Source organism: Bufo gargarizans, chromosome 2, assembly GCF_014858855.1.
Source record: "Bufo gargarizans isolate SCDJY-AF-19 chromosome 2, ASM1485885v1, whole genome shotgun sequence".
Lineage (NCBI taxonomy): Eukaryota > Metazoa > Chordata > Amphibia > Anura > Bufonidae > Bufo > Bufo gargarizans.
The window spans coordinates 275,289,278-275,314,607 of NC_058081.1; the positions used below are offsets into that span (position 1 = coordinate 275,289,278).

Consider the following 25,330-nt stretch of genomic DNA (forward strand, 5'->3'; position numbering starts at 1 on the left):
TAAATATATGCCAATGGACTGTTGCAGTGGTGGCTGACGTGAAGCCTCATTCTCTGCTATGACATGCAGACTGATTCTCTGCTGACATGAAGCCAGATTCTCTGTTACGGGACCTCTCTCCTCTGCCTGTGTGTGTGCTGGGCCTAAATATATGCCAATGGACTGTTGCAGTGGTGGCTGACGTGAAGCCTCATTCTCTGCTATGACATGCAGACTAATTCTCTGCTGACATGAAGCCAGATTCTCTGTTACGGGACCTCTCTCCTCTGCCTGTGTGTGTGCTGGGCCTAAATATATGCCAATGGACTGTTGCAGTGGTGGCTGACGTGAAGCCTCATTCTCTGCTATGACATGCAGACTGATTCTCTGCTGACATGAAGCCAGATTGTCTGTTACGGGACCTCTCTCCTCTGCCTGTGTGCTAGGCCTAAATATATGCCAATGGACTGTTGCAGTGGTGGCTGACGTGAAGCCTCATTCTCTGCTATGACATGCAGACTAATTCTCTGCTGACATGAAGCCAGATTGTCTGTTACGGGACCTCTCTCCTCTGCCTGGGTGCTGGGCCTAAATTTATGACAATGGACTGTTGCAGTGGTGGCTGACGTGAAGCCTGATTCTCTGCTATGACATGCAGACTGATTCTCTGCTGACATGAAGCCAGATCCTCTGTTACGGGACCTCTCTCCTCTGCCTGTGTGTGTGCTGGGCCTAAATATATGCCAATGGACTGTTGCAGTGGTGGCTGACGTGAAGCCTCATTCTCTGCTATGACATGCAGACTGATTCTCTGCTGACATGAAGCCAGATTCTCTGTTACGGGACCTCTCTCCTCTGCCTGTGTGTGTGCTGGGCCTAAATATATGCCAATGGACTGTTGCAGTGGTGGCTGACGTGAAGCCTCATTCTCTGCTATGACATGCAGACTGATTCTCTGCTGACATGAAGCCAGATTGTCTGTTACGGGACCTCTCTCCTCTGCCTGTGTGCTAGGCCTAAATATATGCCAATGGACTGTTGCAGTGGTGGCTGACGTGAAGCCTCATTCTCTGCTATGACATGCAGACTAATTCTCTGCTGACATGAAGCCAGATTGTCTGTTACGGGACCTCTCTCCTCTGCCTGGGTGCTGGGCCTAAATTTATGACAATGGACTGTTGCAGTGGTGGCTGACGTGAAGCCTGATTCTCTGCTATGACATGCAGACTGATTCTCTGCTGACATGAAGCCAGATCCTCTGTTACGGGACCTCTCTCCTCTGCCTGTGTGTGTGCTGGGCCTAAATATATGCCAATGGACTGTTGCAGTGGTGGCTGACGTGAAGCCTCATTCTCTGCTATGACATGCAGACTGATTCTCTGCTGACATGAAGCCAGATTCTCTGTTACGGGACCTCTCTCCTCTGCCTGTGTGTGTGCTGGGCCTAAATATATGCCAATGGACTGTTGCAGTGGTGGCTGACGTGAAGCCTCATTCTCTGCTATGACATGCAGACTAATTCTCTGCTGACATGAAGACAGATTCTCTGTTACGGGACCTCCCTCCTCTGCCTGGGTGCTGGGCCTAAATATATGCCAATGGACTGTTGCAGTGGTGGCTGACGTGAAGCCTCATTCTCTGCTATGACATGCAGACTAATTCTCTGCTGACATGAAGACAGATTCTCTGTTACGGGACCTCTCTCCTCTGCCTGGGTGCCGGGGCCTAAATATCTGAGAATGGACTGTTCCAGTGGTGGTTTCAAAGGAAAGGACCGGCACTTCGCTGATGTAGATCACAATGTAGATTTATTCAGTCACATATTCAAAATGGCATAGTGACGCGTTTCAGCACAGATGTGCTTTCATCAGACTGCATAAAACATCTTACACTCCAGCTATTTATACATAAATGAAACACAAAGGAACTGACATCATCAAAGAAGCTCCGCCTCCCTCATTAAATAAAATTCGCATATCAAATAATCGCAATGAAAAATTCGCATTGAAAAATTCGCAATTGAAAATTCGCAACTGAAAATTCGCAATTGAAAATTGAAAATTCGCAATTGAAAATTCGCAACTAAAAATTCGCAACTGAAAATTCGCAATTGAAAATTCGCAAAAAACATATCCACTCTATACTGGCGAAGATTTTCAGTCACATAGTCCATTCTTGCAGTGATTAATCACGCTGAAGAAAAAAAGAAATATATTTATCAGATTGCATAAGGCCGAATGCCTTATAGGAAGCAGGACACATTGTACTCACGATTGAGGCCCCTGGGCTCCATTGTCTGAAGACGATGGATCCAGTAAGCCTCCCTTTTCAATAACAATTTATTTCTGTCACCCCCTCGACGGGGTAATGATACACCTTCAATAATCTGATACCTCAACTGCGAGATGTTGTGTTTTTTATCATAAAAATGAAGGGGTATTGGGAGTAATAAATTCTGTTTACGGATAGTAGATTTGTGTTTACTTAGTCTGTCCTTCATTCTCATTGAGGTTTCCCCCACATATAGTAATCCACATGGACATTTAAGAATGTAAACCACAAATCTACTATCACAAGTGAACGTGCCCCTTATTGGAATATTTTCACCTGAGTGAGGGTGGGAGAAACATGAACCCTTTATAACGCTGGAACAATTGACACAGTTTAAACAAGGAAAAGTGCCCCGTCTAGGTGTAGATAAAGTACTCTGTCCTCTTTCTATTTTATTACTTCCCACATCCGCCCGGACTATTTTATCCCTAATATTTTCTGCCCGTTTATAGCATATCATGGGTGGCCTCTGGAACTCTCCTATCCGTGGATAGGACTTAGATAATATGTGCCAATGTTGATTAACAATAGTCCTAAGGCGCTGGGACCAGGGATGGTATTTAATCACTAAGGGGACCCTTGTTTCTTTCTTAGTTCTATCTGGTGGTGTAATCTCAGCTTTATTACGCTGTATTTTCAATAGATCAGGGGGGTAGCCTCGCTCTCTAAATTTATTGGTCATATCGTCTAAACTTGTTTGACACATATCCCTATCACTAACGATCCGTCTAACCCTCTGGTATTGCCGCCCTGCTTCTTACTAGAATTGTTCCAGTGGTGGGTGACGGGAAGCCAGATTCTCTGCTATGGAACCTCTCTCCAATTGATTTTGGTTAATTTTTATTTATTTAATTTTTATTTTAATTCATTTCCCTATCCACATTTGTTTGCAGGGGATTTACCTACATGTTGCTGCCTTTTGCAGCCCTCTAGCTCTTTCCTGGGCTGTTTTACAGCCTTTTTAGTGCCGAAAAGTTCGGGTCCCCATTGACTTCAATGGGGTTCGGGTTCGGGACGAAGTTCGGATCGGGTTCGGATCCCGAACCCGAACATTTCCGGGATGTTCGGCCGAACTTCTCGAACCCGAACATCCAGGTGTTCGCTCAACTCTACTTTTAACCTTTCCTGGTAAGTTTTATCCTGCAATCCATGGACCAGTTTAGTAGCTCTTCTCTGAACTCTCTCTAGAGTATCTATATCCTTCTGGAGATATGGCCTCCAGTACTGCGCACAATACTCCAAGTGAGGTCTCACCAGTGTTCTGTACAGCGGCATAAGCACTTCACTCTTTCTACTGCTTATACCTCTCCCTATACATCCAAGCATTCTGCTTGCATTTCGTGCTGCTTTATTACATTGTCTTCCCACCTTTAAGTCTTCTGAAATAATTACTCCTAAATCCCTTTCCTCAGATACTGAGGTCAGGACTGTGTCGAATATTCTATATTCTGCCCTTGGGTTTTTACGCCCCAGGTGCATTATCTTGCACTTATCCACATTAAATTTCAGTTGCCAGAGTTCTGATCAGTTGCCAGAGTTCTGCATAATAAGGGCTGACTTTTTACACTAGCACATGTTGGGATCAACATATGGGGTACTGACATGGCCTATTTGTAGTAAAATGTCAATTTTAGGCCATCTTCTGTGCATTATTTTTTGCAAGACATCTGCGACGCACGGCAACAGCCATTAAAGCAAATGTTTTTCGTGATGCCAGTTGCAGTGAAGCAACAAGGGCACAGGGCCCCTTTTTAGTGATACTGTGGTAGATGGTACATAGGTGTAGGAATGCCAGAGCGGTGTAGGGTGGCCTAAATGTCCCTTAATGTTGGTGCACGTGTCATGGTGCTCCTACCTGAATATGCTGGATCCCAGGTGTCGTCGGCCGAAGCAGAGCAAATTGGGTGAATAATCAAGGGATTTGAATAAATAAATTGAGTCCAGAGATTGTGATGAAGTTCAATAACAGCTTTACTTGAATAAACGTTTCAGGCTTTGTTTTGGTTCCCAGCAGGCTTTACCATTAACTCAACTCTGCTACTTCGGTTGCTCTCTGGCTCTGCTGTGCTGACAAGCTTTCTGTATAACTTGGATTCTTTCTTTATGCTGCAACTTCTCTCTGTTGTCTGTCTCTAGATTAATACCAGGTAATCTATACCTTCTGGCTTCAGAGGCTTCAGGCTTTGGCCTTGGTGTCCAGCAAGGCTGAAGGTACTCTACTTGGCTTAGGTAGGGCACGTCCAGCAGGGACGTGGACCTGCTTCCTTCCCCAAGCAGGGTACTCTCCACTGACCTCTAACTAACTTACTCCTCCTTAGAGGGAGAGTAGAGAATGGAAAGAAGGTTCCATCCTCTGAAAATGTAGCTTTTCTATGCTTGCTGCCACCTTCTAGTAAACCTGGTACATTACATGGACAATAACAGCAATAAATAGCAATGCACAGTGTTTGGACATGAAATAAATACATAAGATGACACTGTGTTATCCCATAGGAGACAGTAGCTGGGTGCAAAGTGGTAATGGCACTCTGGGTCATTACACATCTGTTGGGTTAAAATGCTCGCTACACCCATTTCTTGGGGTTTCATTATTTATTTCACCTCAGTGTCTCTGCAGTTCTCGGCCAATGCTGTATAAAGCACCAAACTAGGCCTCAAATGCATGGTCCTCTTTCTCTTCTGAACCCTGCAATGTAAAAAGGCGGTTTATGACCATATACTAGAATTGCCATACTCGAGAATAATGATGTAAGAAAATTTTGGGTGTTTTTTCTCCTATTACTACTTGCGAAAATATTGGATTCAGAGGCTAAAACTACATATAATTAAAATAAAATAATTTTTTTTATTTCATATTCCAATTTTTTTAAATTATATGAAAACCTGTGAGGTTAAGCCAATAACTAAACTGCTATATGAGCACATCGCGGGACTCAGAAGGGAAGGAGCACCTTTTGTCTTTTTATGGGCAAGTTTTTCTGGAATGGTTTTCAGGCGTCATGTTGCATTTGAAGAGAACCTTACAGTGAAAATCCCCAAACCATGACCCCATTTTGGAAACTAAGGGGGTCATTTATCAAACTGGTGTAAAGTAGAACTGGCTTAGTTGCCCATATAAACCATTCAGATGCCACTTTTCATTTTGGACAGCTCTTTTGGAAAATGAAAAGAGTAATCTGATTGGCTGCTATGGACAACTAAGTCAGTTCTACTTTATTCCAGTTTGATAAATGACCCCCTTAGTTTGCAAAATGGGGTCACGGTTTGGGGATTTCCACTGTAAGCGTCTCTTGAAATGCAACATGTTGCCTGAAAACCATTCCAGCAAAACTTGTCCATCAAAAGCCAAAAGGCGCTCCTTTACTTTACGATCACATGAGGTATTGCTACATTTAGGAGAAAATGCATAACACATTTTTTTTCTCCTATTACCAGTTGTGACAATGGAACATTTGAGGCTAAAGCAACATTATATGAGAACAAATATAATTTAGCATTTTCATGGCACAGTTCTATTCTAACTTCTATAAAACACCTGTGAGGTCAAAATGCTCACTATATCCCTATATCCCCAACATGGGGTCTTTTGAGAGGTGTTTCTTATGTTTTGGCAGCTCAAGGCCTCTGCAAGCGCCTAATAAAGTCAGTTAGGAGACTAGAGTCACACATGGGATATTTCTATAAACGGCAGAATCAGGGTGATACATTTTGGTTTTGCTGTTAACCCTTGCTGTGCTACATTACAAACTGGATAATTTTTTTTTTATAATTTATATATCAATTTTTGAATTTACCTCCATTTTGCCTTAACCTCTTCTACCCCCCTTGCATTTTTGTTTTTCATTCCTTGTCTTCCAATAGACATAACTTTTTTATTTTTCTGTTTACATAGACGATTGAGGGCTTGTTTTTCTTGGGACAAGTGATTTCTAATTGACCATTTACTATTTTATACAAAGTAGTGAGAAGCTGGAAAAAAATTCTAAATTGGAAAATTGGAAAAAACACACAATTCCGCCACAGTTTCATGGGTTTTGTTTCTACAGCATTCCCTATGGAGTAAAACTGACCTATGACCTCCATACTTTGCATCAGTACAATTACTTCGAAACCACACATAGTTTTCCTTGTGTTTTAATTATAAAAATGAAAACATTGCCATTTTTTTTTACCCCCATACATTTTTTTTTATAGTTTTGTCTACGGAGCTGTGTAAGGGCTCTTTTTTGTGGGCTGATCTGTAGTCTTTATTTATACCATTTTAGGGTGTATATGACTTTTTGGTCACTTTTTTAAATTTTTTTGTTTTGTGAAGCGAAAAAAATGGCATAGCAGCAATTTAGATTTTTTTCTGTTATGCTGTTCGCTATATGGGATAAATGTTTTTTTTTTATACTTTAGAAGTATGGGCTTTGTGCATGTGGCATTGCCTATGTTTTTTCTCATTGTTTATTTGTTTTAATTCTGGGGAAGGGGGGGTGATTAGAATTTTTATATTTCTTTAATTTTTGTTTATATTTTTAAAAACTTTTAAAACCTTTTTTTTCTACTTTCTTTTAGGCCCCCAAGGGCCTAACTTTAAATCCATTGACAAATAGATTCAGTATATTGAAATATAGTGCTGCCACCTGCAAAAGTACCTTAAAAGGCAGCGGAGCCTCAGTAGGCTCTGGCTTTTCACAGACAATGAATAGCTCTCACTTTCGCTGTGTGGCGGAACTGTTCTAGGCCCATAAGCACATTGCTTTCGGGTTTTGCACTCACAGATGCCATGGTCACATATCTGAAGAGTTAAATGCCTGCGATTGGCATTATCGCTGGTCACAGCGATTAGCCACAGGAGTCTGTTTCATGACTCGCTGACTAGCACCATTTTTAAAGATCTGGCTTTAACCATACTATTATGGAGGAGGTCAGGAAAGGGTTTACAACGTTTTGAAATTCTGTTTTAAGTAACCTGAGGATGCAGTATTTAAAATCGGCTATGGGCAGTAAATCCCATATTGCTTTCTTTGTTAATTTTTTTCATGGGATTCAACATACAGTATAAATGAAATTTTAAAGGGGGTATTAATGGTAAAAAGCCCTACATATTCCACTATCAGTTTATTTACTATCATTTACTGTTTATTTTTTATTTACTATCATTTACAGTGGAATAAAAAATCATTTTTACTTTATTATACAGGTTATTTAAAAAAAGTGATTCCAGATAGATAGATAGATAGATTATAGCAGTATATAATTGTTTGTCAATATTTTACTATTTTTACCATAGGAAAAGCCTAATAGGCACATACACATGACAGATACAGGATCCTTTATTAGCCCTACTGTTGCCATTGCAACACATTAGTATCACTGCAGACTCAGTGATGGCGTGACCACTTTAGATGCTACAGACATTGTTGACTTCTCTCTCTGCTCTTATATTTGTATGTTAACTTTTAGTTACAGCCAGTAACTAGTGTACCCACACCACATAGCATAATAGCATGGTGGTTCATGAAAATAATTTGCTAACCATGATAAGTATACTTTTAGCTTTTCATGCCTTGCTGTATGCATGTATGCTATGGGTGCATATTTTATTATTGCATGGAAAAATAAGCCATACAAATGCTTGAAACAGTGGTGTGCCCATAATGGACCATGTGACTGCTAGGGGGCCTGTGGAGACAGCCCTGTTCCTTACCTAAATTTACTCTATTTTCCAGCAGCCCCCTCTACGGGGAGTTCAGTTCAAAGAGATTATTTTCATCTTCTATTGATATAAATAGTAACTGTATCAATTCCTATGTACTGAGCTACCCCTAGTGGTGGCTGTAGGCAGCCAGTTTTATAATAAACTGTGTTCAGAGAAGCAAGTTATGAATATGTATTCTTTTACCAGCTGTCTGGTTTAACCACATTGAGAAATAAGGTGTTCAGAATGAGCACCATAATTATGGAGTATGTGTTTCGCTTCTAAGTAATTAAAAACAAATACTGGACAACCCCATTAACAGTTTTTTTTAATCATTTGATCATTGTAAAAACAATGTATAACATGTTGCCTGCAGATTGTCCTGCATTCCATGGTGAGTATTTAAAGTACCTGTAAGGAAATGCAAAACCATAGCCATAAAACTCAGAAAATCCTACCAGTCTTCTTTAACCACTCTGGTGGATAAGAAGCTAAAGCTACCCCTATGTTCTTGACCAGAGCCTACTGCACAACTAGATAGACTTGGCTACTAGGGACCCAGGCTATGTCTGCGGAGTAAGGTAGTAGAAAACTGGTACAAGTTTGATAGAAACAGAGCTACCAGAATGACAAAAAATACTAGACAAGCAGGATCATAACCAGGAGACCCAAACAGTAGATTAGAGGTTAATCCAGAAGCTGGCCACTGTGCAGGCTCTCAGGGGGGTGCCAGAAGCAATGAGAGCTTCCATCAATACAAATGGAAGCGCTGATTGCTGGAGCACAGGGAGCTGGGTCCTGTCACTCACCGCTCACCTCCCACGTTCCTCCCAGCGCTCTGAATGGTGAAGCAGAAAGACTTTTCCCTTCTCCACCATTCAACCTGCAGACACAGATCGCGCTGTCAGCCTGTGTGGGCGAAGTCTGCAGCCCAGAAATCTGCATAAGCTCTGCCCACACAGTGCTGCAGAGTGATCTGTGCCTGCAGGGAAGAGAGGTATGTTAGCTTCAGGTACGGGACAAGGTGAGTAGTTTCTGTGTTTTATTTATTTTTTAATACAGAGGAGGCACAAAGGGCTTTATTACTATGGAGGGGACACAGAGGACTTTATTACTATGGAGGGGGCACAGAGAGCATTTCTAATGTGAAGGGAGCACAATGGGCATTTCTACTATGGAGGGGCACAGAGCCAGAGGGCACTACTACAATAAAGGGGCACAGAGGGCATTATTACTGTGTAGGGGACACAGAGGGCATTATTATTGTGAAGGGGCACAATGGGGATTTCTACTATGGAGGGGCACAGAGGGCATTACTAGCACAGTGGGCATTACTACTATTAAGGGGGTACATTGGGAATTATTACTATAAAGGGGGCACAATGGGGATTATTACTATGAAGAGGGACACAATTGGGATTATTACTTTGAAGGGGGAACAATGGGGATTATTACTGTAAAGGGGGCACAATGGGGATTATTATTGTGAAGGGGCAAAAGAGAACATTACAACTGTGAAAGGGGCACAGAGAGGGCATCACTACTGTGAGGGGGGCATAATGTGGGTATAACTACTGTGAAGGGGCACACATCTCTACAAAACAACTGTGAAGGTTGTACAATGAGGGAAATACTACTGTGAGGGGGAACAATTTGTGGGAAAGGACCCGCCCTGAGTGACAAGCACCCTAGGCACGCCACTGGTCAGAATACCAACAGAGTCAGTAGAAGCTAACACTAAAGATGTAGAATCAATCCAGAAATAAGATACGGCCAGTACACAGAGGGTTCATGAGCAGAACTAGAGTTCAGGTACAAAGTATAGAGGTACAGAGCCTTTGTATATGTATACAATCACCAGCAGCTGTCCATGGCTGAGTAGCAGATTTAACTTCCCTGCCTAGCTATGGGATTGGACGCTGAGCCAGAAATGTAATTGGCTCAGCTTCTAGCCTCACTGACACGTCAGCAACCCAGACAACCCAGCTATGCACAGAATTTTTGCTGAGTAAACTCCAAATTGTACTTTTAATGGTTGAACTTTTCTTCAATTGATAGAATTGATTTAATACCTGAGATATTTACATGTGAACATGGGTGCTTGGCTCTCAAAACTTTTTGCTAGTTACTCTGTCGATCCTTTATTATCCAGAAATACTTCTATATTTGGGTATTTCTGGCACAGATTGCAGCCCAATTATTCGTTATTGGTTATTTGTGCCAAAATCTGCGACTTTTCCCTGCTCACGTCAGGTCTGGCGTCTTATTCATAATTTTTTAGGCGTGGAAAATGGTCTAAATGTATACCAGATGGGAAGCTGTCTTACATTTAAAATTGGCGCTGAATGTGCTGAAGTTATGTAGAGGTCTGCACCTATTTATAACTTCGACGGATCCACCACCAGATATAGGGGTTATTAAGATTGGCGCTTAAAACGCCGGTCTTTATTAGTGTTGGGCGCCAATATTTGAATCGCGACTATCGCCACTTTTAGAATTTGCTACGATTTAGACTATAGTGCTATATATTCGTATTCTCAAATATTCGAGATTTTTTTTTTCATCAGTAATCTCCCTTCTTGGTTGTGGTCCAATTAGAAGGCTGCGATGTCTTTGTCTGCGCTTAGCAACATCCCTAGCAACCAATAGGAAATTTGCCTACCCCTTACTATATAAGAACCTCCCCAGCAGCCATTTTCTGTAGTTTTATGGAGTTCTGAGAGAGACAGCAGTGTCATTGCGGTTCTCTATGATTAACTGGTTAATTACATTAGATAGTTAGTTAGCTTATATATATAAAACAGATAGTTAGTGGGAGGTAGTCAGTGTAGGTTAGTATCACGATCGGCGTAACTGTCACATACGTAACACGGAGGGAGGAAAAGAGGGAGGCCCTGCCCTAGTGAGAGGGAAGGTGGTGACCCCTGACTCACCTTGCGACTGGCGCCTGGCTGCCCTGTCGTCCCTAGACGGATTCCTCACCCGTACGCCGATCACGTGCCTAAAACCCTGGCTTTCCCTAGGATGAGCCCTAGATAGTGAACAGGGCGGTGGGAACACTAGTCCGCACCACTAGCTCTAAAGGAAAACACCAAGGGGAGGACAGACAATACAAACTAAACATATAATCCCAGGAGGGCAACAACAGGAGACAACAAAAGCCCAACAGGGATCCGGAGGGTAGCACTCTGGAACAACAACCAGATTCTCAGCTCCAGTGGGTCAGCATAGATGTCCAGGCAGGAAGCTCTATAACTGGCAACAAGAGAAGTGTGAGAGGAGAATATAAGGAGTTTGGGAGTGGCAGACAAGAAACAGCTGAGGAGGAGAAGCTACGGATCCCTGAGTGAGACAAAAAGGATAGCAAGGCAAACACAGAAAACAAACACTAAGAAACACCGTGATCTTTAGACATAGAGCGCGCAGCCACCCGCTGCGACTTCCTGACCCCGGGTATAACGGAGTCAGACGTGGCTCTTGACACCCTCGTGACAGTACCCCCCCTTTCACGAGGGGCCTCCGGACACTCAGGACCAGGTCTCTCCGGATGAGAGACATGGAAAGCCTGAATCAACCTGTTGGCGTTTACCTCTGACGCTGGAACCCACATTCTTTCCTCGGGACCGTAACCCCTCCAATGCACCAGATACTGAAGAGAGCGGCGGACCCGACGAGAATCAACAATTCTGGATATTTGAAACTCCAGATTACCATCCACAACAACAGGAGGAGGTGGCAGCGGTGATGGTTCTAGAGGTGGAACATACTTCTTGAGCAGCGACTTATGGAAGACGTTATGGATCTTAAAAGTCTGAGGTAGCTCCAGGCGAAAAGCCACAGGGTTAATGACGGCTACAATTTTATAAGGACCAATGAACCTAGGACCCAGTTTCCAAGAGGGAACCTTCAACTTAATATTCCTAGTAGACAACCACACATAGTCATTCACTCCTAGGTCCGGACCTGGCGACCGTTTCTTATCGGCCATGCATTTGTATTTACCACTCATATTTTTCAAGTTAGCTTGCACCTTCTGCCATACCGATGAAAGAGATGAAGAAAACCGTTCCTCTTCGGGAACCCCAGAAGACCCCCCCTCTTTGAAAGTACAAAATTGGGGATGAAAACCGTATGCACCAAGAAATGGTGACTTGCCAGTGGATTCCTGACGGCGATTATTTATGGCAAACTCGGCTAACGGTAAATATGATGACCACACCTCTTGGTTTTCAGACGCAAAACACCTTAAATATGTTTCTAGGTTTTGGTTGGTACGCTCAGTCTGTCCATTCGACTGAGGATGGAAAGCTGAGGAAAAGGATAAGTGTACCCCTAAACGGGTACAAAAAGCTTTCCAAAACTTAGAAATAAACTGGGTTCCCCGATCCGAAACCACATCGGAAGGGACCCCGTGAAGCTTCACGATTTCACTGATAAACACCTGAGCAAGAGTCTTAGCATTAGGAAGTGCGGGTAGCGCAATAAAGTGTACCATTTTGCTAAACCTGTCTACTACTACCAAGATAACTGTTTTACCCGCAGACAAAGGTAAGTCAGTGATGAAATCCATTGATAGATGTGTCCATGGTCTATTGGGGATGAAAAGTGGCAATAAAGACCCTGCTGGACGTGTATGAGAGACTTTCGCGCGTGCACAAGTAGAACAAGTAGACACGAAATCTATTACATCCTGACGCAACCTTGGCCACCAAAAACGACGAGACAATAGCTCCAAGGTTGCTTTACTACCCGGGTGCCCAGCAAGTGCCGAATTATGATGTTCCTTCAATAACTCAAGACGCAGGTTTAACGGTACAAACAATTTCTCTGAGGGGCAAGAGGCCGGGGCGTCCCCCTGGGCCTCTAACACCTTTCCCTCTAGAACAGAGTGTACAGCAGAGACAACCACTCCTCTTTGTAAAATAGGTACCGGATCACTAACATTACCCCCTCCAGGGAAACTACGAGACAATGCGTCTGCCTTGGTATTTTTTGCCCCAGGACGATAGGTGATTACAAAGTTAAATCTGGTAAAGAATAGCGACCACCTAGCTTGTCTAGGGGTGAGACGCTTAGCCGATTCTAGGTACAGAAGGTTTTTGTGATCCTGTAATTACCGTGACGGGGTGGATTGCTCCCTCTAAGAAGTGACGCCACTCTTCAAACGCCAGTTTAATCGCCAACAGTTCCCTATTTCCAATATCATAGTTCTTTTCTGCTGCAGATAATTTTTTGGAAAAGAAAGCGCAAGGACGCCATTTGCCAGGAGACGGACCCTGAGACAATACAGCCCCCACTCCCACCTCCGACGCATCAACTTCAACAATAAAAGGCTGGGAGACATCAGGTTGAATTAGGACAGGTGCCGAGGTAAATCTCTCTTTTAGAGAGGAAAATGCAATTTTAGCGGCGTCAGACCATTTAGAAAAATCAGTCCCCTTCCTAGTCATGTCAGTAAGGGGTTTAACGATCACTGAATAATTTTTAATAAACTTTCTGTAGAAATTTGCGAAACCCAAAAACCGTTGTAGAGCTTTAAGGTTCTCAGGAAGATCCCAATCTAAAATTGCCTGGACCTTCCCAGGATCCATACGGAAACCTGAAGCAGATAATAGATATCCCAGGAATTGTATTTCCTGAACGGCGAAGACACATTTTTCAATTTTCGCATATAATTTATTCGTCCGTAGGACCTGCAGTACTTGCCTGACATGTACTTCATGTGTTTTCAGATCAGCCGAATAAATTAAGATATCATCTAGGTATATGACTACAAACCTGCCGATGAGATGACTAAAAATATCATTAACGAAATGTTGGAAGACAGCAGGGGCATTGGTCAGACCGAAAGGCATGACTAAATTTTCGTAATGCCCCTCAGGGGTGTTAAAAGCTGTCTTCCACTCATCCCCTTCCTTGATACGAATCAGATTGTAGGCCCCCCTAAGATCAAGTTTGGAGAACCACCTAGCACCCGCAATCTGATTAAAAAGGTCAGGAATGAGAGGAAGAGGGTATGGGTCTCGGACGGTTATCCGGTTTAGCTCACGGAAATCTAGGCAAGGACGCAGGCCCCCATCTTTCTTTTTAACAAAGAAAAACCCTGCAGCCACGGGTGAAGAAGAGGGTCTGATGTGTCCCTTGGCCAGACTCTCGGAGATATAATCTTTCATGGCTTGTCTCTCGGGACCCGAAAGATTATACAACCTGGACTTGGGTAATTTTGCACCGGGAATCAGGTTAACCGGGCAATCATAAGGACGATGAGGTGGTAGCTTCTGACAACCCTTTTCAGAAAAAACGTCCTCAAAGTCCGAAATAAATGTAGGTAGGGAAGCTATGGAGGCGATTAAGCAATTGTTATTTAAGCAATTCTCTCTGCAATGCTCACTCCACTCCAATATCTCCCTGGCCTGCCAATCCACCACTGGATTGTGCGCTACCAACCAGGGAAGACCCAATACCACAGGAGAGGGAAGGCCCTCCAGAACGTAACATGAAAGACGCTCCTTATGGTGGTCCCCTACCCGAAGATGTAAGTTATGGACAACGTGAGTGAGGTTTCTCTGAGACAGAGGAGCAGAGTCAATAGCGAATATGGGAATGGGTCTCTGCAGCGTACAGAGAGACAAACCCATAGTGCGGGCAAAATGGGCATCTATCAAATTTACCCCTGCACCACTGTCTAGAAAAAAAGAAATAGACTCCGTCTTAACACCAAAAACAATAACCGCTGGCAACACAAATTGAGATGTTCGTATGGAGGAAACGTATACCCCCCGGCTGACATCCTCCGCACAGCCTGGGGTTAGTAGTTTTCCGACGGTCTTTTGTTTTTGGGAAAAGGAGGGACAGACATTAATGAAATGACCCTTCCCCCCACAGAAAAAACAAGCCCCCCACCTACGGCGAACCTCAGGAGGACGGACCTGACGAGAAGTTCCTCCTAGCTGCATAGGCTCATCCAAGTCAGTACAGACTAACTGCTGCTTGGGAGAGGTTACCGATTGCTCAGGAATTTTCGATCTCTCCCTAAGACGTCTATCTATCCTGATAGAGAGGGACATAACAGCATCAAGGGAAAGGGGGGTCTCATACAGCGCCAGCGCATCCTTAACCCTTTCAGATAACCCAGAGCAGAACTGACTCCTGAGAGCCGGGTCGTTCCACTGAGTATCCGTAGCCCACCTGCGGAACTCTGAGCAATATTCCTCTGCTGGCCGATCTCCCTGTAGGAGTCTCCGTAACTTCGACTCAGCCAGGGCGACACGGTCAGGGTCATCATATATGAGACCCAAAGCCCCAAAAAATCCCTCCACTGACCGGAGAGCCTGGGAACCAGGGGGTAACGAGAACGCCCAGGATTGCGGGTCCCCCTGAAGCAGGGAAATAACAATCCCCACCCGCTGTTCTTCATTACCTGAGGAGTAAGGGCGCAGCTTAAAATATAATTTGCAGGCCTCACGGAACAACACAAATTTGTCCCTTCCCCCAGAGAATCTGTCAGGAAGAACAACCTTGGGTTCTGTAACAACCTGGTTACCCATAGCAACCGCTGGGCTTACGGTCTGCTGCATTTGCTGCTGCTGTTGGAGGACAGACGCCTTCAATCCTGCCACCTCCAAAGACAGGCCTTGAAGCTGTTTTGCCAAAGCAGCAATAGGATCCATATTGGATTCTAAGTAGAGAAAAAAAAAAAATTATATATATATATATTTTTTTTTTTCTCAAAAAAAAATAAGGGCCAGTTATAATATCACGATCGGCGTAACTGTCACATACGTGACACGGAGGGAGGAAAAGAGGGAGGCCCTGCCCTAGTGAGAGGGAAGGTGGTGACCCCTGACTCACCTTGCGACTGGCGCCTGGCTGCCCTGTCGTCCCTAGACGGGTTCCTCACCCGTACGCCGATCACGTGCCTAAAACCCTGGCTTTCCCTAGGATGAGCCCTAGATAGTGAACAGGGCGGTGGGAACACTAGTCCGCACCACTAGCTCTAAAGGAAAACACCAAGGGGAGGACAGACAATACAAACTAAACATATAATCCCAGGAGGGCAACAACAGGAGACAACAAAAGCCCAACAGGGATCCGGAGGGTAGCACTCTGGAACAACAACCAGATTCTCAGCTCCAGTGGGTCAGCATAGATGTCCAGGCAGGAAGCTCTATAACTGGCAACAAGAGAAGTGTGAGAGGAGAATATAAGGAGTTTGGGAGTGGCAGACAAGAAACAGCTGAGGAGGAGAAGCTACGGATCCCTGAGTGAGACAAAAAGGATAGCAAGGCAAACACAGAAAACAAACACTAAGAAACACCGTGATCTTTAGACATAGAGCGCGCAGCCACCCGCTGCGACTTCCTGACCCCGGGTATAACGGAGTCAGACGTGGCTCTTGACACCCTCGTGACAGTTAGATAGTGATATGGTGTAGCTGTCCATACATACAAGCTACAGACAGTGCTGTGATGTCACAAGTTCACAACAATACTTAGTGCACCAGTCAGTAATATGTAGCCAGACCTGCTAAAATGTGAAGTTGCATGTATTGTGCAACAATATGCGCATCATTAATTACCAATTTGCGCAATCACAAATATATTGGAGCACTCTATCTGCATATAAAGCTATTGTAATGTTCTGCCGTGCCAACCATTTTCTCCAGTCTCGGGAAGCTTCTATCAGCTTGAAAAATGTAGCAACAGTGACCCACGCCTGTATTGCGCGCGCATGATAGGGGGGATACCCTGCTTGTGAACAGCCTATATTTGCCACAGTATATAGCCAATTCCAAAAATGGTTCAGGCTCTGGAAGACCTAACTCTTCATGCCCCTTGCAGTAGTTCTTTATTTAGAGATGGGATTTTCCTAATGTAAATATCCACCATCCTCAAATAATTGGATAATTAGTTACATGACATAGAAGGTTTTACAAAATGGCTTAAAATGTAAAAGGCTAACAATCAAAATGACAAATAATGTAAAGAACTGTAATACTGTATATAATAATTATCAGTCCATTTTATTGACTGCAGATTAATGTTTTTTGTACTATTTTTTTGTTCTAGATACAGATACAAGAGCATTGGCTAAAGAGAGGCAGAAGAAAGACAGTCATAATCTAAGTAAGGATGAGAACATATATAATGAATATTGTTCCTAACAAAATGTATATTTCTAATATCAAAAGTTACATCAATGCTGTATTGTACTTTATTAGTAATATCTGGTCCAAAAACTTTCACAGAACTTTGAGAATTATTTGTTTATTCACTGCTCAAGTTTTTTTTTCTAAAATCCTGTAAAAGTTTCCTAAAAATATCCAATTAAACTGCTGTTTTTAATGACAAACATTAACTGGAGTGCATATAAATAGAGCTCTTGGATAGCTAGGCTGAAATAAACCCTCATGAAATATTCATTGTTTTTCAGTTGAACGGAGGAGACGTTACAATATTAACTACAGGATTAAAGAACTTGGAACGCTGATCCCAAAGTCAAATGATCCGTGAGTCTACAGTAAATTCACTTACTTTACTTCTAACATTAACCCTTTCTACCCCGGGCCAGTTTTCACCTTCTTGCCCAGGCCATTTTTTGCAACTTTATGTGGTAATAACTTTGGAACACTTTTACTTCTCCAAGCCATTCTGAGAATGTTTTCTCATAACACATTGTACTTCACGACAGTGCTAAATTTTAGTCTATATATTTTTCCTTTATTTATAAAAAATCCCAAATTTACCAAAAATTTTCAAAAATCAAAATGTTCTAAATTGGAATTTCTCTTCTTTTAAGACAGATTGTAATGCCTCATAAAATAGTTATCAGTCATCATTTCCCATATGTCTGCTTTATGTTGGAATCATTTTAAAAATGTCATTTAATTTTTTAGGATGTTAGAAGGCTTAGAAGTCATTTTTCTAATTTTCACCAAAATTTCCCAAACCATTTTTTTAAGCACCAATTCAGTTATAAAGTGATTCTGAGGGGCTTACATAATGGAAGCCACCCATAAATAACCCCATTTTAGAAACTACACCGTCAAATTATTAAAAACTGATGTTACAAACTTTGTTAACCCTTTAGGTGTTTCACAAGAATTAAAGGAAAATGTAGGCGAAATTTCATTTTTCATTCAGTTTTTTAGGTCAATCAATCAACAGAAAAATAAACCTCATTATGCATTACTTTGATTCTGAAATTTACAGAAATACCCCATATGTGGTCGTAAACTTCTCTATGGGCACGTGGCAGTGGTCAGAAGGAAAGGAGCGCCATATGGATATTGGAGGCAGATTTTGCTAGAATGGTTTTTGGGCACCATTTTATATTTGAAGAGATCCTGACGTACCCCTACAGTGGAAACACTCAAAAAGTGACCCCATTTTGGAAACTGCACCTTTCAAAGAATATATTAAGGGGGTACTGAGCACCCCCTAAGTGTTATATGGAATTTGAAAACACAGCTGTGAAAATGAAAAGTTTCATTTCTTCCAATAAAATGTTGCTTTAGCCCCAGATTTTTCATTATCACAAGGGGTAACAGGAGAAAAAGCACCCAAAATTTGTTACCCATTTTCTACTGAATATAGCAACACACCAGAACGAAAGGAGCGCCATATGGCTTTTGCAGCACAGATTTTTTTGGGGCTCATTTTTTTGTAGGATGAGGTGACATTTTTATTGGTACCATTTTAGGGTACATAAGACTTTTTGATTGCTTGGTATTACACTTTTTGTGAGGCGAGGTAAAAAGGCTGTTTTGGTGCAGTTTATAAATTTTTTTTTTTACAGTATTCACCTGAGGGGGCAGATATTTTTATAGAGCAGATTGTTACGGATATGGCGATACCCACTATGTCAATTATTTTTGTTTTTGTAAAGTTTTTTTCATTTTTTTAACAGGATGTTTTTGTATTGCCATTTTCTGAATGCCCTATTTGTTTTTATTTTTCTAGCGATTGTCTTAGGTAGGATTTCATTTTTTTGTGAGATGAGAGGGCAGTTTGATTGGTACCATTTTGGAGTACATAAAACTTTTTTATTGCTTGGTATTACACTATTTGTTAGGCAAAGTGACCAAAAATGTCTGTTTTTGCATATATATATATATACAGACGTGGACAAAATTGTTGGTACCCTTTGGTCAATGAAAGAAAAAGTCACAATGGTCACAGAAATAACTTTAATCTGACAAAAGTAATAATAAATTAAAATTCTATAAATGTTAACCAATGAAAGTCAGACATTGTTTTTCAACCATGCTTCAACAGAATTATGTAAAAAAATAAACTCATGAAACAGGCATGGACAAAAATGATGGTACCCCTAACTTAATATTTTGTTGCGCAACCTTTTGAGGCAATCACTGCAATCAAACGCTTCCTGTAACTGTCAATGAGACATCTGCACCTCTCAGCAGGTATTTTGGCCCACTCCTCATGAGCAAACTGCTCCAGTTGTGTCCGGTTTGAAGGGTGCCTTTTCCAGACTGCATGTTTCAGCTCCTTCCAAAGATGCTCAATAGGATTGAGGTCAGGGCTCATAGAAGGCCACTTTAGAATAGTCCAATTTTTTCCTCTTAGCCATTCTTGGGTGTTTTTAGCGGTGTGTTTTGGGTCATTGTCCTGTTGCAAGACCCATGACCTGCGACTGAGACCAAGCTTTCTGACACTGGCTAGTACATTTCTCTCTAGAATTCCTTGATAGTCTTGAGATTTCATTGTACCCTGCACAGATTCAAGACACCCTGTGCCAGACGCAGCAAAGCAGCCCCAGAACATAACAGAGCCTCCTCCATGTTTCACAGTAGGGACAGTGTTCTTTTCTTGATATGCTTCATTTTTTCGTCTGTGAACATACAGCTGATGTGCCTTGGCAAAAACTTCGATTTTTGTCTCATCTGTCCACAGGACATTCTCCCAGAAGCTTTGTGGCTTGTCAACATGTAGTTTGGCATATTCCAGTCTTGCTTTTTTATGATTCGTTTTCAACAATGGTGTCCTCCTTGGTCGTCTCCCATGTAGTCCACTTTGGCTCAAACAACGACGGATGGTGCGATCTGACACTGATGTTCCTTGAGCATGAAGTTCACCTTGAATCTCTTTAGAAGTCTTTCTAGGCTCTTTTGTTACCATTCGGATTATCCGTCTCTTAGATTTGTCATCAATTTTCCTCCTGCGGCCACGTCCAGGGAGGTTGGCTACAGTCCCATGGATCTTAAACTTATGAATAATATGTGCAACTGTACTCACAGGAACATCTAGTTGCTTGGAGATGGTCTTATAGCCTTTACCTTTAACATGCTTGTCTATAATTTTCTTTCTGATCTCTTGAGACAGCTCTTTCCTTTGCTTCCTCTGGTCCATGTCGAGTGTGGTACACACCATATCACCAAACAACACAGTGATTACCTGGAGCCATATATATAGGCCCAATGGCTGATTACAAGGTTGTAGACACCTGTGATGCTAATTAGTGGACACACCTTGAATTAACATGTCCCTTTGGTCACATTATGTTCTGTGTTTTCTAGGGGTACCATCATTTTTGTCCATGCCTGTTTCATGAGTTTATTTTTTTACATAATTCTGTTGAAGCATGGTTGAAAAACAATGTCTGACTTTCATTGGTTAACATTTATAGAATTTTAATTTATTATTACTTTTGTCAGATTAAAGTTATTTCTGTGACCATTGTGACTTTTTCTTTCATTGACCAAAGGGTACCAACAATTTTGTCCACGTCTGTATCTATCTATATATATATATATATATATATATATTATATCATTCACCTGAGGGGGCATCTCCTGTGATATTTTTATAGAGCAGGTTGTTACGGACATGATGATACCCAATATGTCTATCATTTTTATTTTTGTAAGTTTTACACAGTAAATGTATTTTTGAACAGAATTATATCTTGTTTTTGTGCTGCCATTTTCTAAAAGCCATATTTTTTTTATTTTTTTGGGGGCGATTGTTTATGTAGGGTCTTTTGTTTTGCGGGATGAGATAACGGTTTGATGAGTACCATTTTGAGCTAAATATGCCTTTTTGACCGCTTCTTATTACACTTTTTGTGAGGGAAGGTGACCAAAAATGGCTGTTTGGCACTATATAATATTTTTTTTTTTTTTACTGCATTCACCTGACAGGGTGGATGATGTGAAATTTTTTTTATAGAGCCGGTCAATATGGACGTCGCAATACCTAATATGTTTACTTTTCTTTTTTTTCCTATTTTTTTTTACAATTTTTTTATTATTTAATTATGGGAAATTAAACTTGAAACTTTAATTTTTTTTTATTATTCAAAAATTTATTTTAACTTTTTTTAAACTTTTTTTCCCCACAACTTTTGGAGGTCTGTTCTCTGTACAATGCATTACAATACTTCTGTATTATAATGCATTGTGTGTAAGTGTATTACACACTGTAATATACTTACAGCCTTTCAGCCTGGATCTCACAGGCTTACATGGAAGACAGCCCCGATACCTGTGGAAGGCATCGGGCTGCCTTCCCTGCTATGGGGTCACAGCAGCGCGGGGACCTGATGGGGAAGGTGCTCCCTCCACACACCTCGCACATGCCGCAGTGTTTTCACCAATGCTGACGCATACAGCAGGAGTCTGGCAAATGGGAACAGTTGGTCCCCTGCAGCTATTGGGGCGGGTGCAGGAGCCTACGGCACTGGTCGGGAAGTCACTTCCCGCAGCGCCGTACTATTACAGTGCTGGTCGGAAAGGGGTTAATATATGTATATACAGGTGCATCTCAATAAATTTGAATATATTCCATAGATTCATTACATAGAGAGTGACTTATTTCAAGTGTTTGTTTCTTTTAATGTTAATGATTATGGCTTACAGCTAATGAAAATGCAAAAGTCGGTATTTCAAAATTGTGAAAAAGTTCAATATTGTAGACTATGGTGTCACACTCTAATCAGCTAATCAACAACCAGAAAACAGCAAAGGTTTCTTAAAGGGAACCTGTCACCTAAAAAACGCATATAAAACAGCCAGCATTACCTCATAGTAGCCCCCAGTCTGTTAATAATCATATGTTTGATCGGTTAGTCTAATGCTCCATAGGTTAAAAAAAACTATGTTTTAAGCGCCATTAGCGCTAGCTTGCCGGTCAGCTTGCAGTCAAGGGGGCAGCGGCTTCCTTGCTTTAAGTCAAGGTAAGCACGCCCCTTAACCATACCCTCTTTTGTTAGATTGACAGCCTGCAGTGATGCCGGTATCGCATAAGTCTCGTGCATGCGCAGTGCGCCGATGGAACCCTGCTAACAGCGGCAGCTGTAGACCAGATCGCACCTTACCAAGGAGCGCACCGCGTATGCGTGAGATATATGTGATCCTGGCCGCACTGCAGGCTGTCAATCTAACAAAAGAGGGGACGATTAGGGGGCGTGTTTACCTTGACTTGAAGTAAGGAAGCCGCTGCCCCCTTGACTTCAAGCTGACCGGCAAGATAGCGCTGATGGCGCTTAAAACATCGTTTTTTGAACCTATGGAGCATCAGACTAACTGATCAAACATATGATTATTAACAGACTGGGGGCTACTATGAGGTAATGCTAGCAGTTTTATATATGTTTTTTTAGGTGACAGGATCCCTTTAAGCCTTAAACTTGTCCCTCAGTCTGGTTTAGTAAGCTACACATTCATGAGGAAGACTGCTGACTTGACAGTTGTACACAAGACAGTCATGTACTCCCTTCACAAGGATGGTAGGCTACAAAAGGTAATTGCTAAAGAAGATGGCTGTTCACTGTGTTGCTTCCAAGCATATTAAACTCCTTAATGACTGGGCCAATTTTGCACCTTCGTGACCAGACTGATGTTTGCAAATATGACATGTGTCACTTTATGTGGAACTTTGGAATGCTTTTACTTGTCCAAGCCATTCTGAGATTGTTTTCTCGTGACATATTGAACTTCATGTTAGTGGTAAATTTAAGTCACAATGTTTCAAATTTATTTATTAAAAAAAAATAAAAATTTACAGAAAATTTTGAAAAATTTGTTATTTTAAAAATTTTAATTTCTCAGCTTTTAAGGCAGATAGTGATACCTTACAAAATAGTTATTACTTTACATTTCCCATATGTCTACTTTATGTTGGCATCATTTTGAAAATGTAATTTTATTTTTTTAGGACATTAGAAGGCTTAGAATTTTAGAAGCAATTCTTACAATTTTTAGAAAAATTTCTAAAACCCACTTTTTTAAGGACCAATTCAGTTCTGAAGTCACTTTGGGGGCCTTACATAGTAGAAACCATGGCCCTATTTTAGAAACTACACCCCTCAAGTTATTCAAAACTGATGTTACAAGCTTTGTTAACCCTTTATGTGCTCCACAAGAATTAAAGGAATATGGAGATGAAATTTTTAAATTTCACTATTTTCCCAGATTTTCTATTTTAATCAAGGGCCCAAGATTTCATTGTCACAAGGGGTAACAGGAGAAAGTTACCACAATATTTGTTTCCCATTTTCTCCTGAATACAGACAATATATGGTTGTTGACTGCTGTATGGGCGTACGGCAGAGCTTAGAACAGATAGAGCAAAACTATATAGTTTTTGGAGAGCAGATTTCACTGGAATAATTTTCAGGCACTGTGTAACATTTGAAATTACCCCAGGGTACCCCAAAATGTGACACAATTTTTGAAACTATACCCCCTAAAGTGTTCATCTAGGGGTGTAGTGAGAATTTTATTATTTTATGGTATTCATCTAGGGGTATAATAAGAATTTATTTTTACATTTTGGAGTTTGTCTAATTTTCCAAATTATAATTGGCTAATAATATAATGAAATGTGGAGTGTTAAAAAGCAATGGATTGCATAATAAAAAAAAAATGGCCAAAAGTGCATAAAATAAGTTAGAAAATGTAAATTGAATAAGTTAATCTAGGGAAGTATGGTAAATGCGGAAACACTGATTAATTCAAAGTCCAGGCTTATCTGGACAGGTGTCCAATTGATATATGGTATCCCACCATATCCCATTCTTGTAATAGACCATACATCTCTTTTGGGCTCTGCTTTTTTTCGCAGTAGGGGACACCTCTGATGAGAAATGTTGCCCTGGCATAATTCTGCTGGCATGACTAGATGACGCTATCCCACTGCTATCCTGGCGCTGCTCTCCAAATATGACATTCTTAATGATTTGTTCTTGAAAAACAAGATATGTTCCTTGGGTCCCTGCTTTTTGGAACATGACAAAATAAATATACAGGGCTACTTGCATAAGGTGGGCTGCAAGTTTCTTGTACCAAATGTGGGATTTCCTGACTGCTCTATAGGGCTGCAGCATTTGGTCTGCAAGGTCCACCACACATAAATTTATTGTAATCCTGTATGTAGACAGGCTTACAGACTGTGGCATTTGTGCCGCACACAGGAACAGGGCTGTTACTGTCTGGATGCATAGATGTCATTATGAGGACATCTTTTTTTGTCTCAATATTTTACAAGTAAAATTTCCCCATTGCAAAGGCCCTTAATTTCCCCAGACTTAAATTTTTGGATCACAAAAAGCTTGGGCAGGCCTCTTTGATTGCGGTTTATGGTGCCACATGCCACTGTCTTTCTGACTGGTGTAATAATTGTTGACATACAAGTTGTACCCCTTATCTAAAAGAGGGTGCAAAAGATCCCACACTATTTTACCTGCCAGTTTGGAGGAAGAGGGGCATTCAGGAGGGCAAAACTGGGTATCTTTGCCTTCATACACTCTAAATTTATAGGTGTAGCTCTTGCAGAGCTTATACATTTTTAGCCCAAATCGTGCCCTCTTCCTTGGCAAATATTGGCAAAATTGAAGCCTGCCTTTAAAAAGGACAAGTGACTTTTCCACGGCAATATTCTGGGGTGTAGGCCTCTTTAAAAATTTCTTTTAAATAATTTATAAGGTGCCTAATTTTATAAACCCTGTCATGTCTGGGGTCATCATGTTGGGGGCACTGTGTGCTGTCATCGAAATGAAGAAATTTTAAAATATTCCACCCCCCTAAACCCCATAACTTCATAATGGATTACTGTGACAGTCTGGAACAGACAGAGTATATGACTCTGTTGGTATCCATTCAGGGTCAATGGCGCTAGTGCCAAGCAAAGAGTCTCGTCTGTGACTTTGCTGTGGCTTGTCATCACTAGTGTTAGCGGACGGACTGGTCCCCTGATGGGTGCCCTGACAGCTCTGCTGTCGATGACACTCATTAAGAGGCCGGTGTCACTGCAAGTATACTTGCGGGGACACTTTCATTTCATGAAGTACTGTGCACGTTATGATGCGGTAACT

At 41.7% G+C, this 25,330-nt stretch overlaps 1 protein-coding gene across 1 annotated transcript in view; it reads left to right on the forward strand.

Annotated features, from left to right (window-relative positions):
• Positions 1–25,330, forward strand: part of TFEC (transcription factor EC) — a 118,012-nt gene that overhangs the window by 84,323 nt on the left and 8,359 nt on the right. The window contains exons 5-6 of the mRNA XM_044277012.1: positions 17,065–17,121; positions 17,429–17,504. Of these exons, the coding sequence (XP_044132947.1) occupies positions 17,065–17,121; positions 17,429–17,504 (133 nt within the window). The remainder of the gene's footprint in view (positions 1–17,064; positions 17,122–17,428; positions 17,505–25,330) is intronic.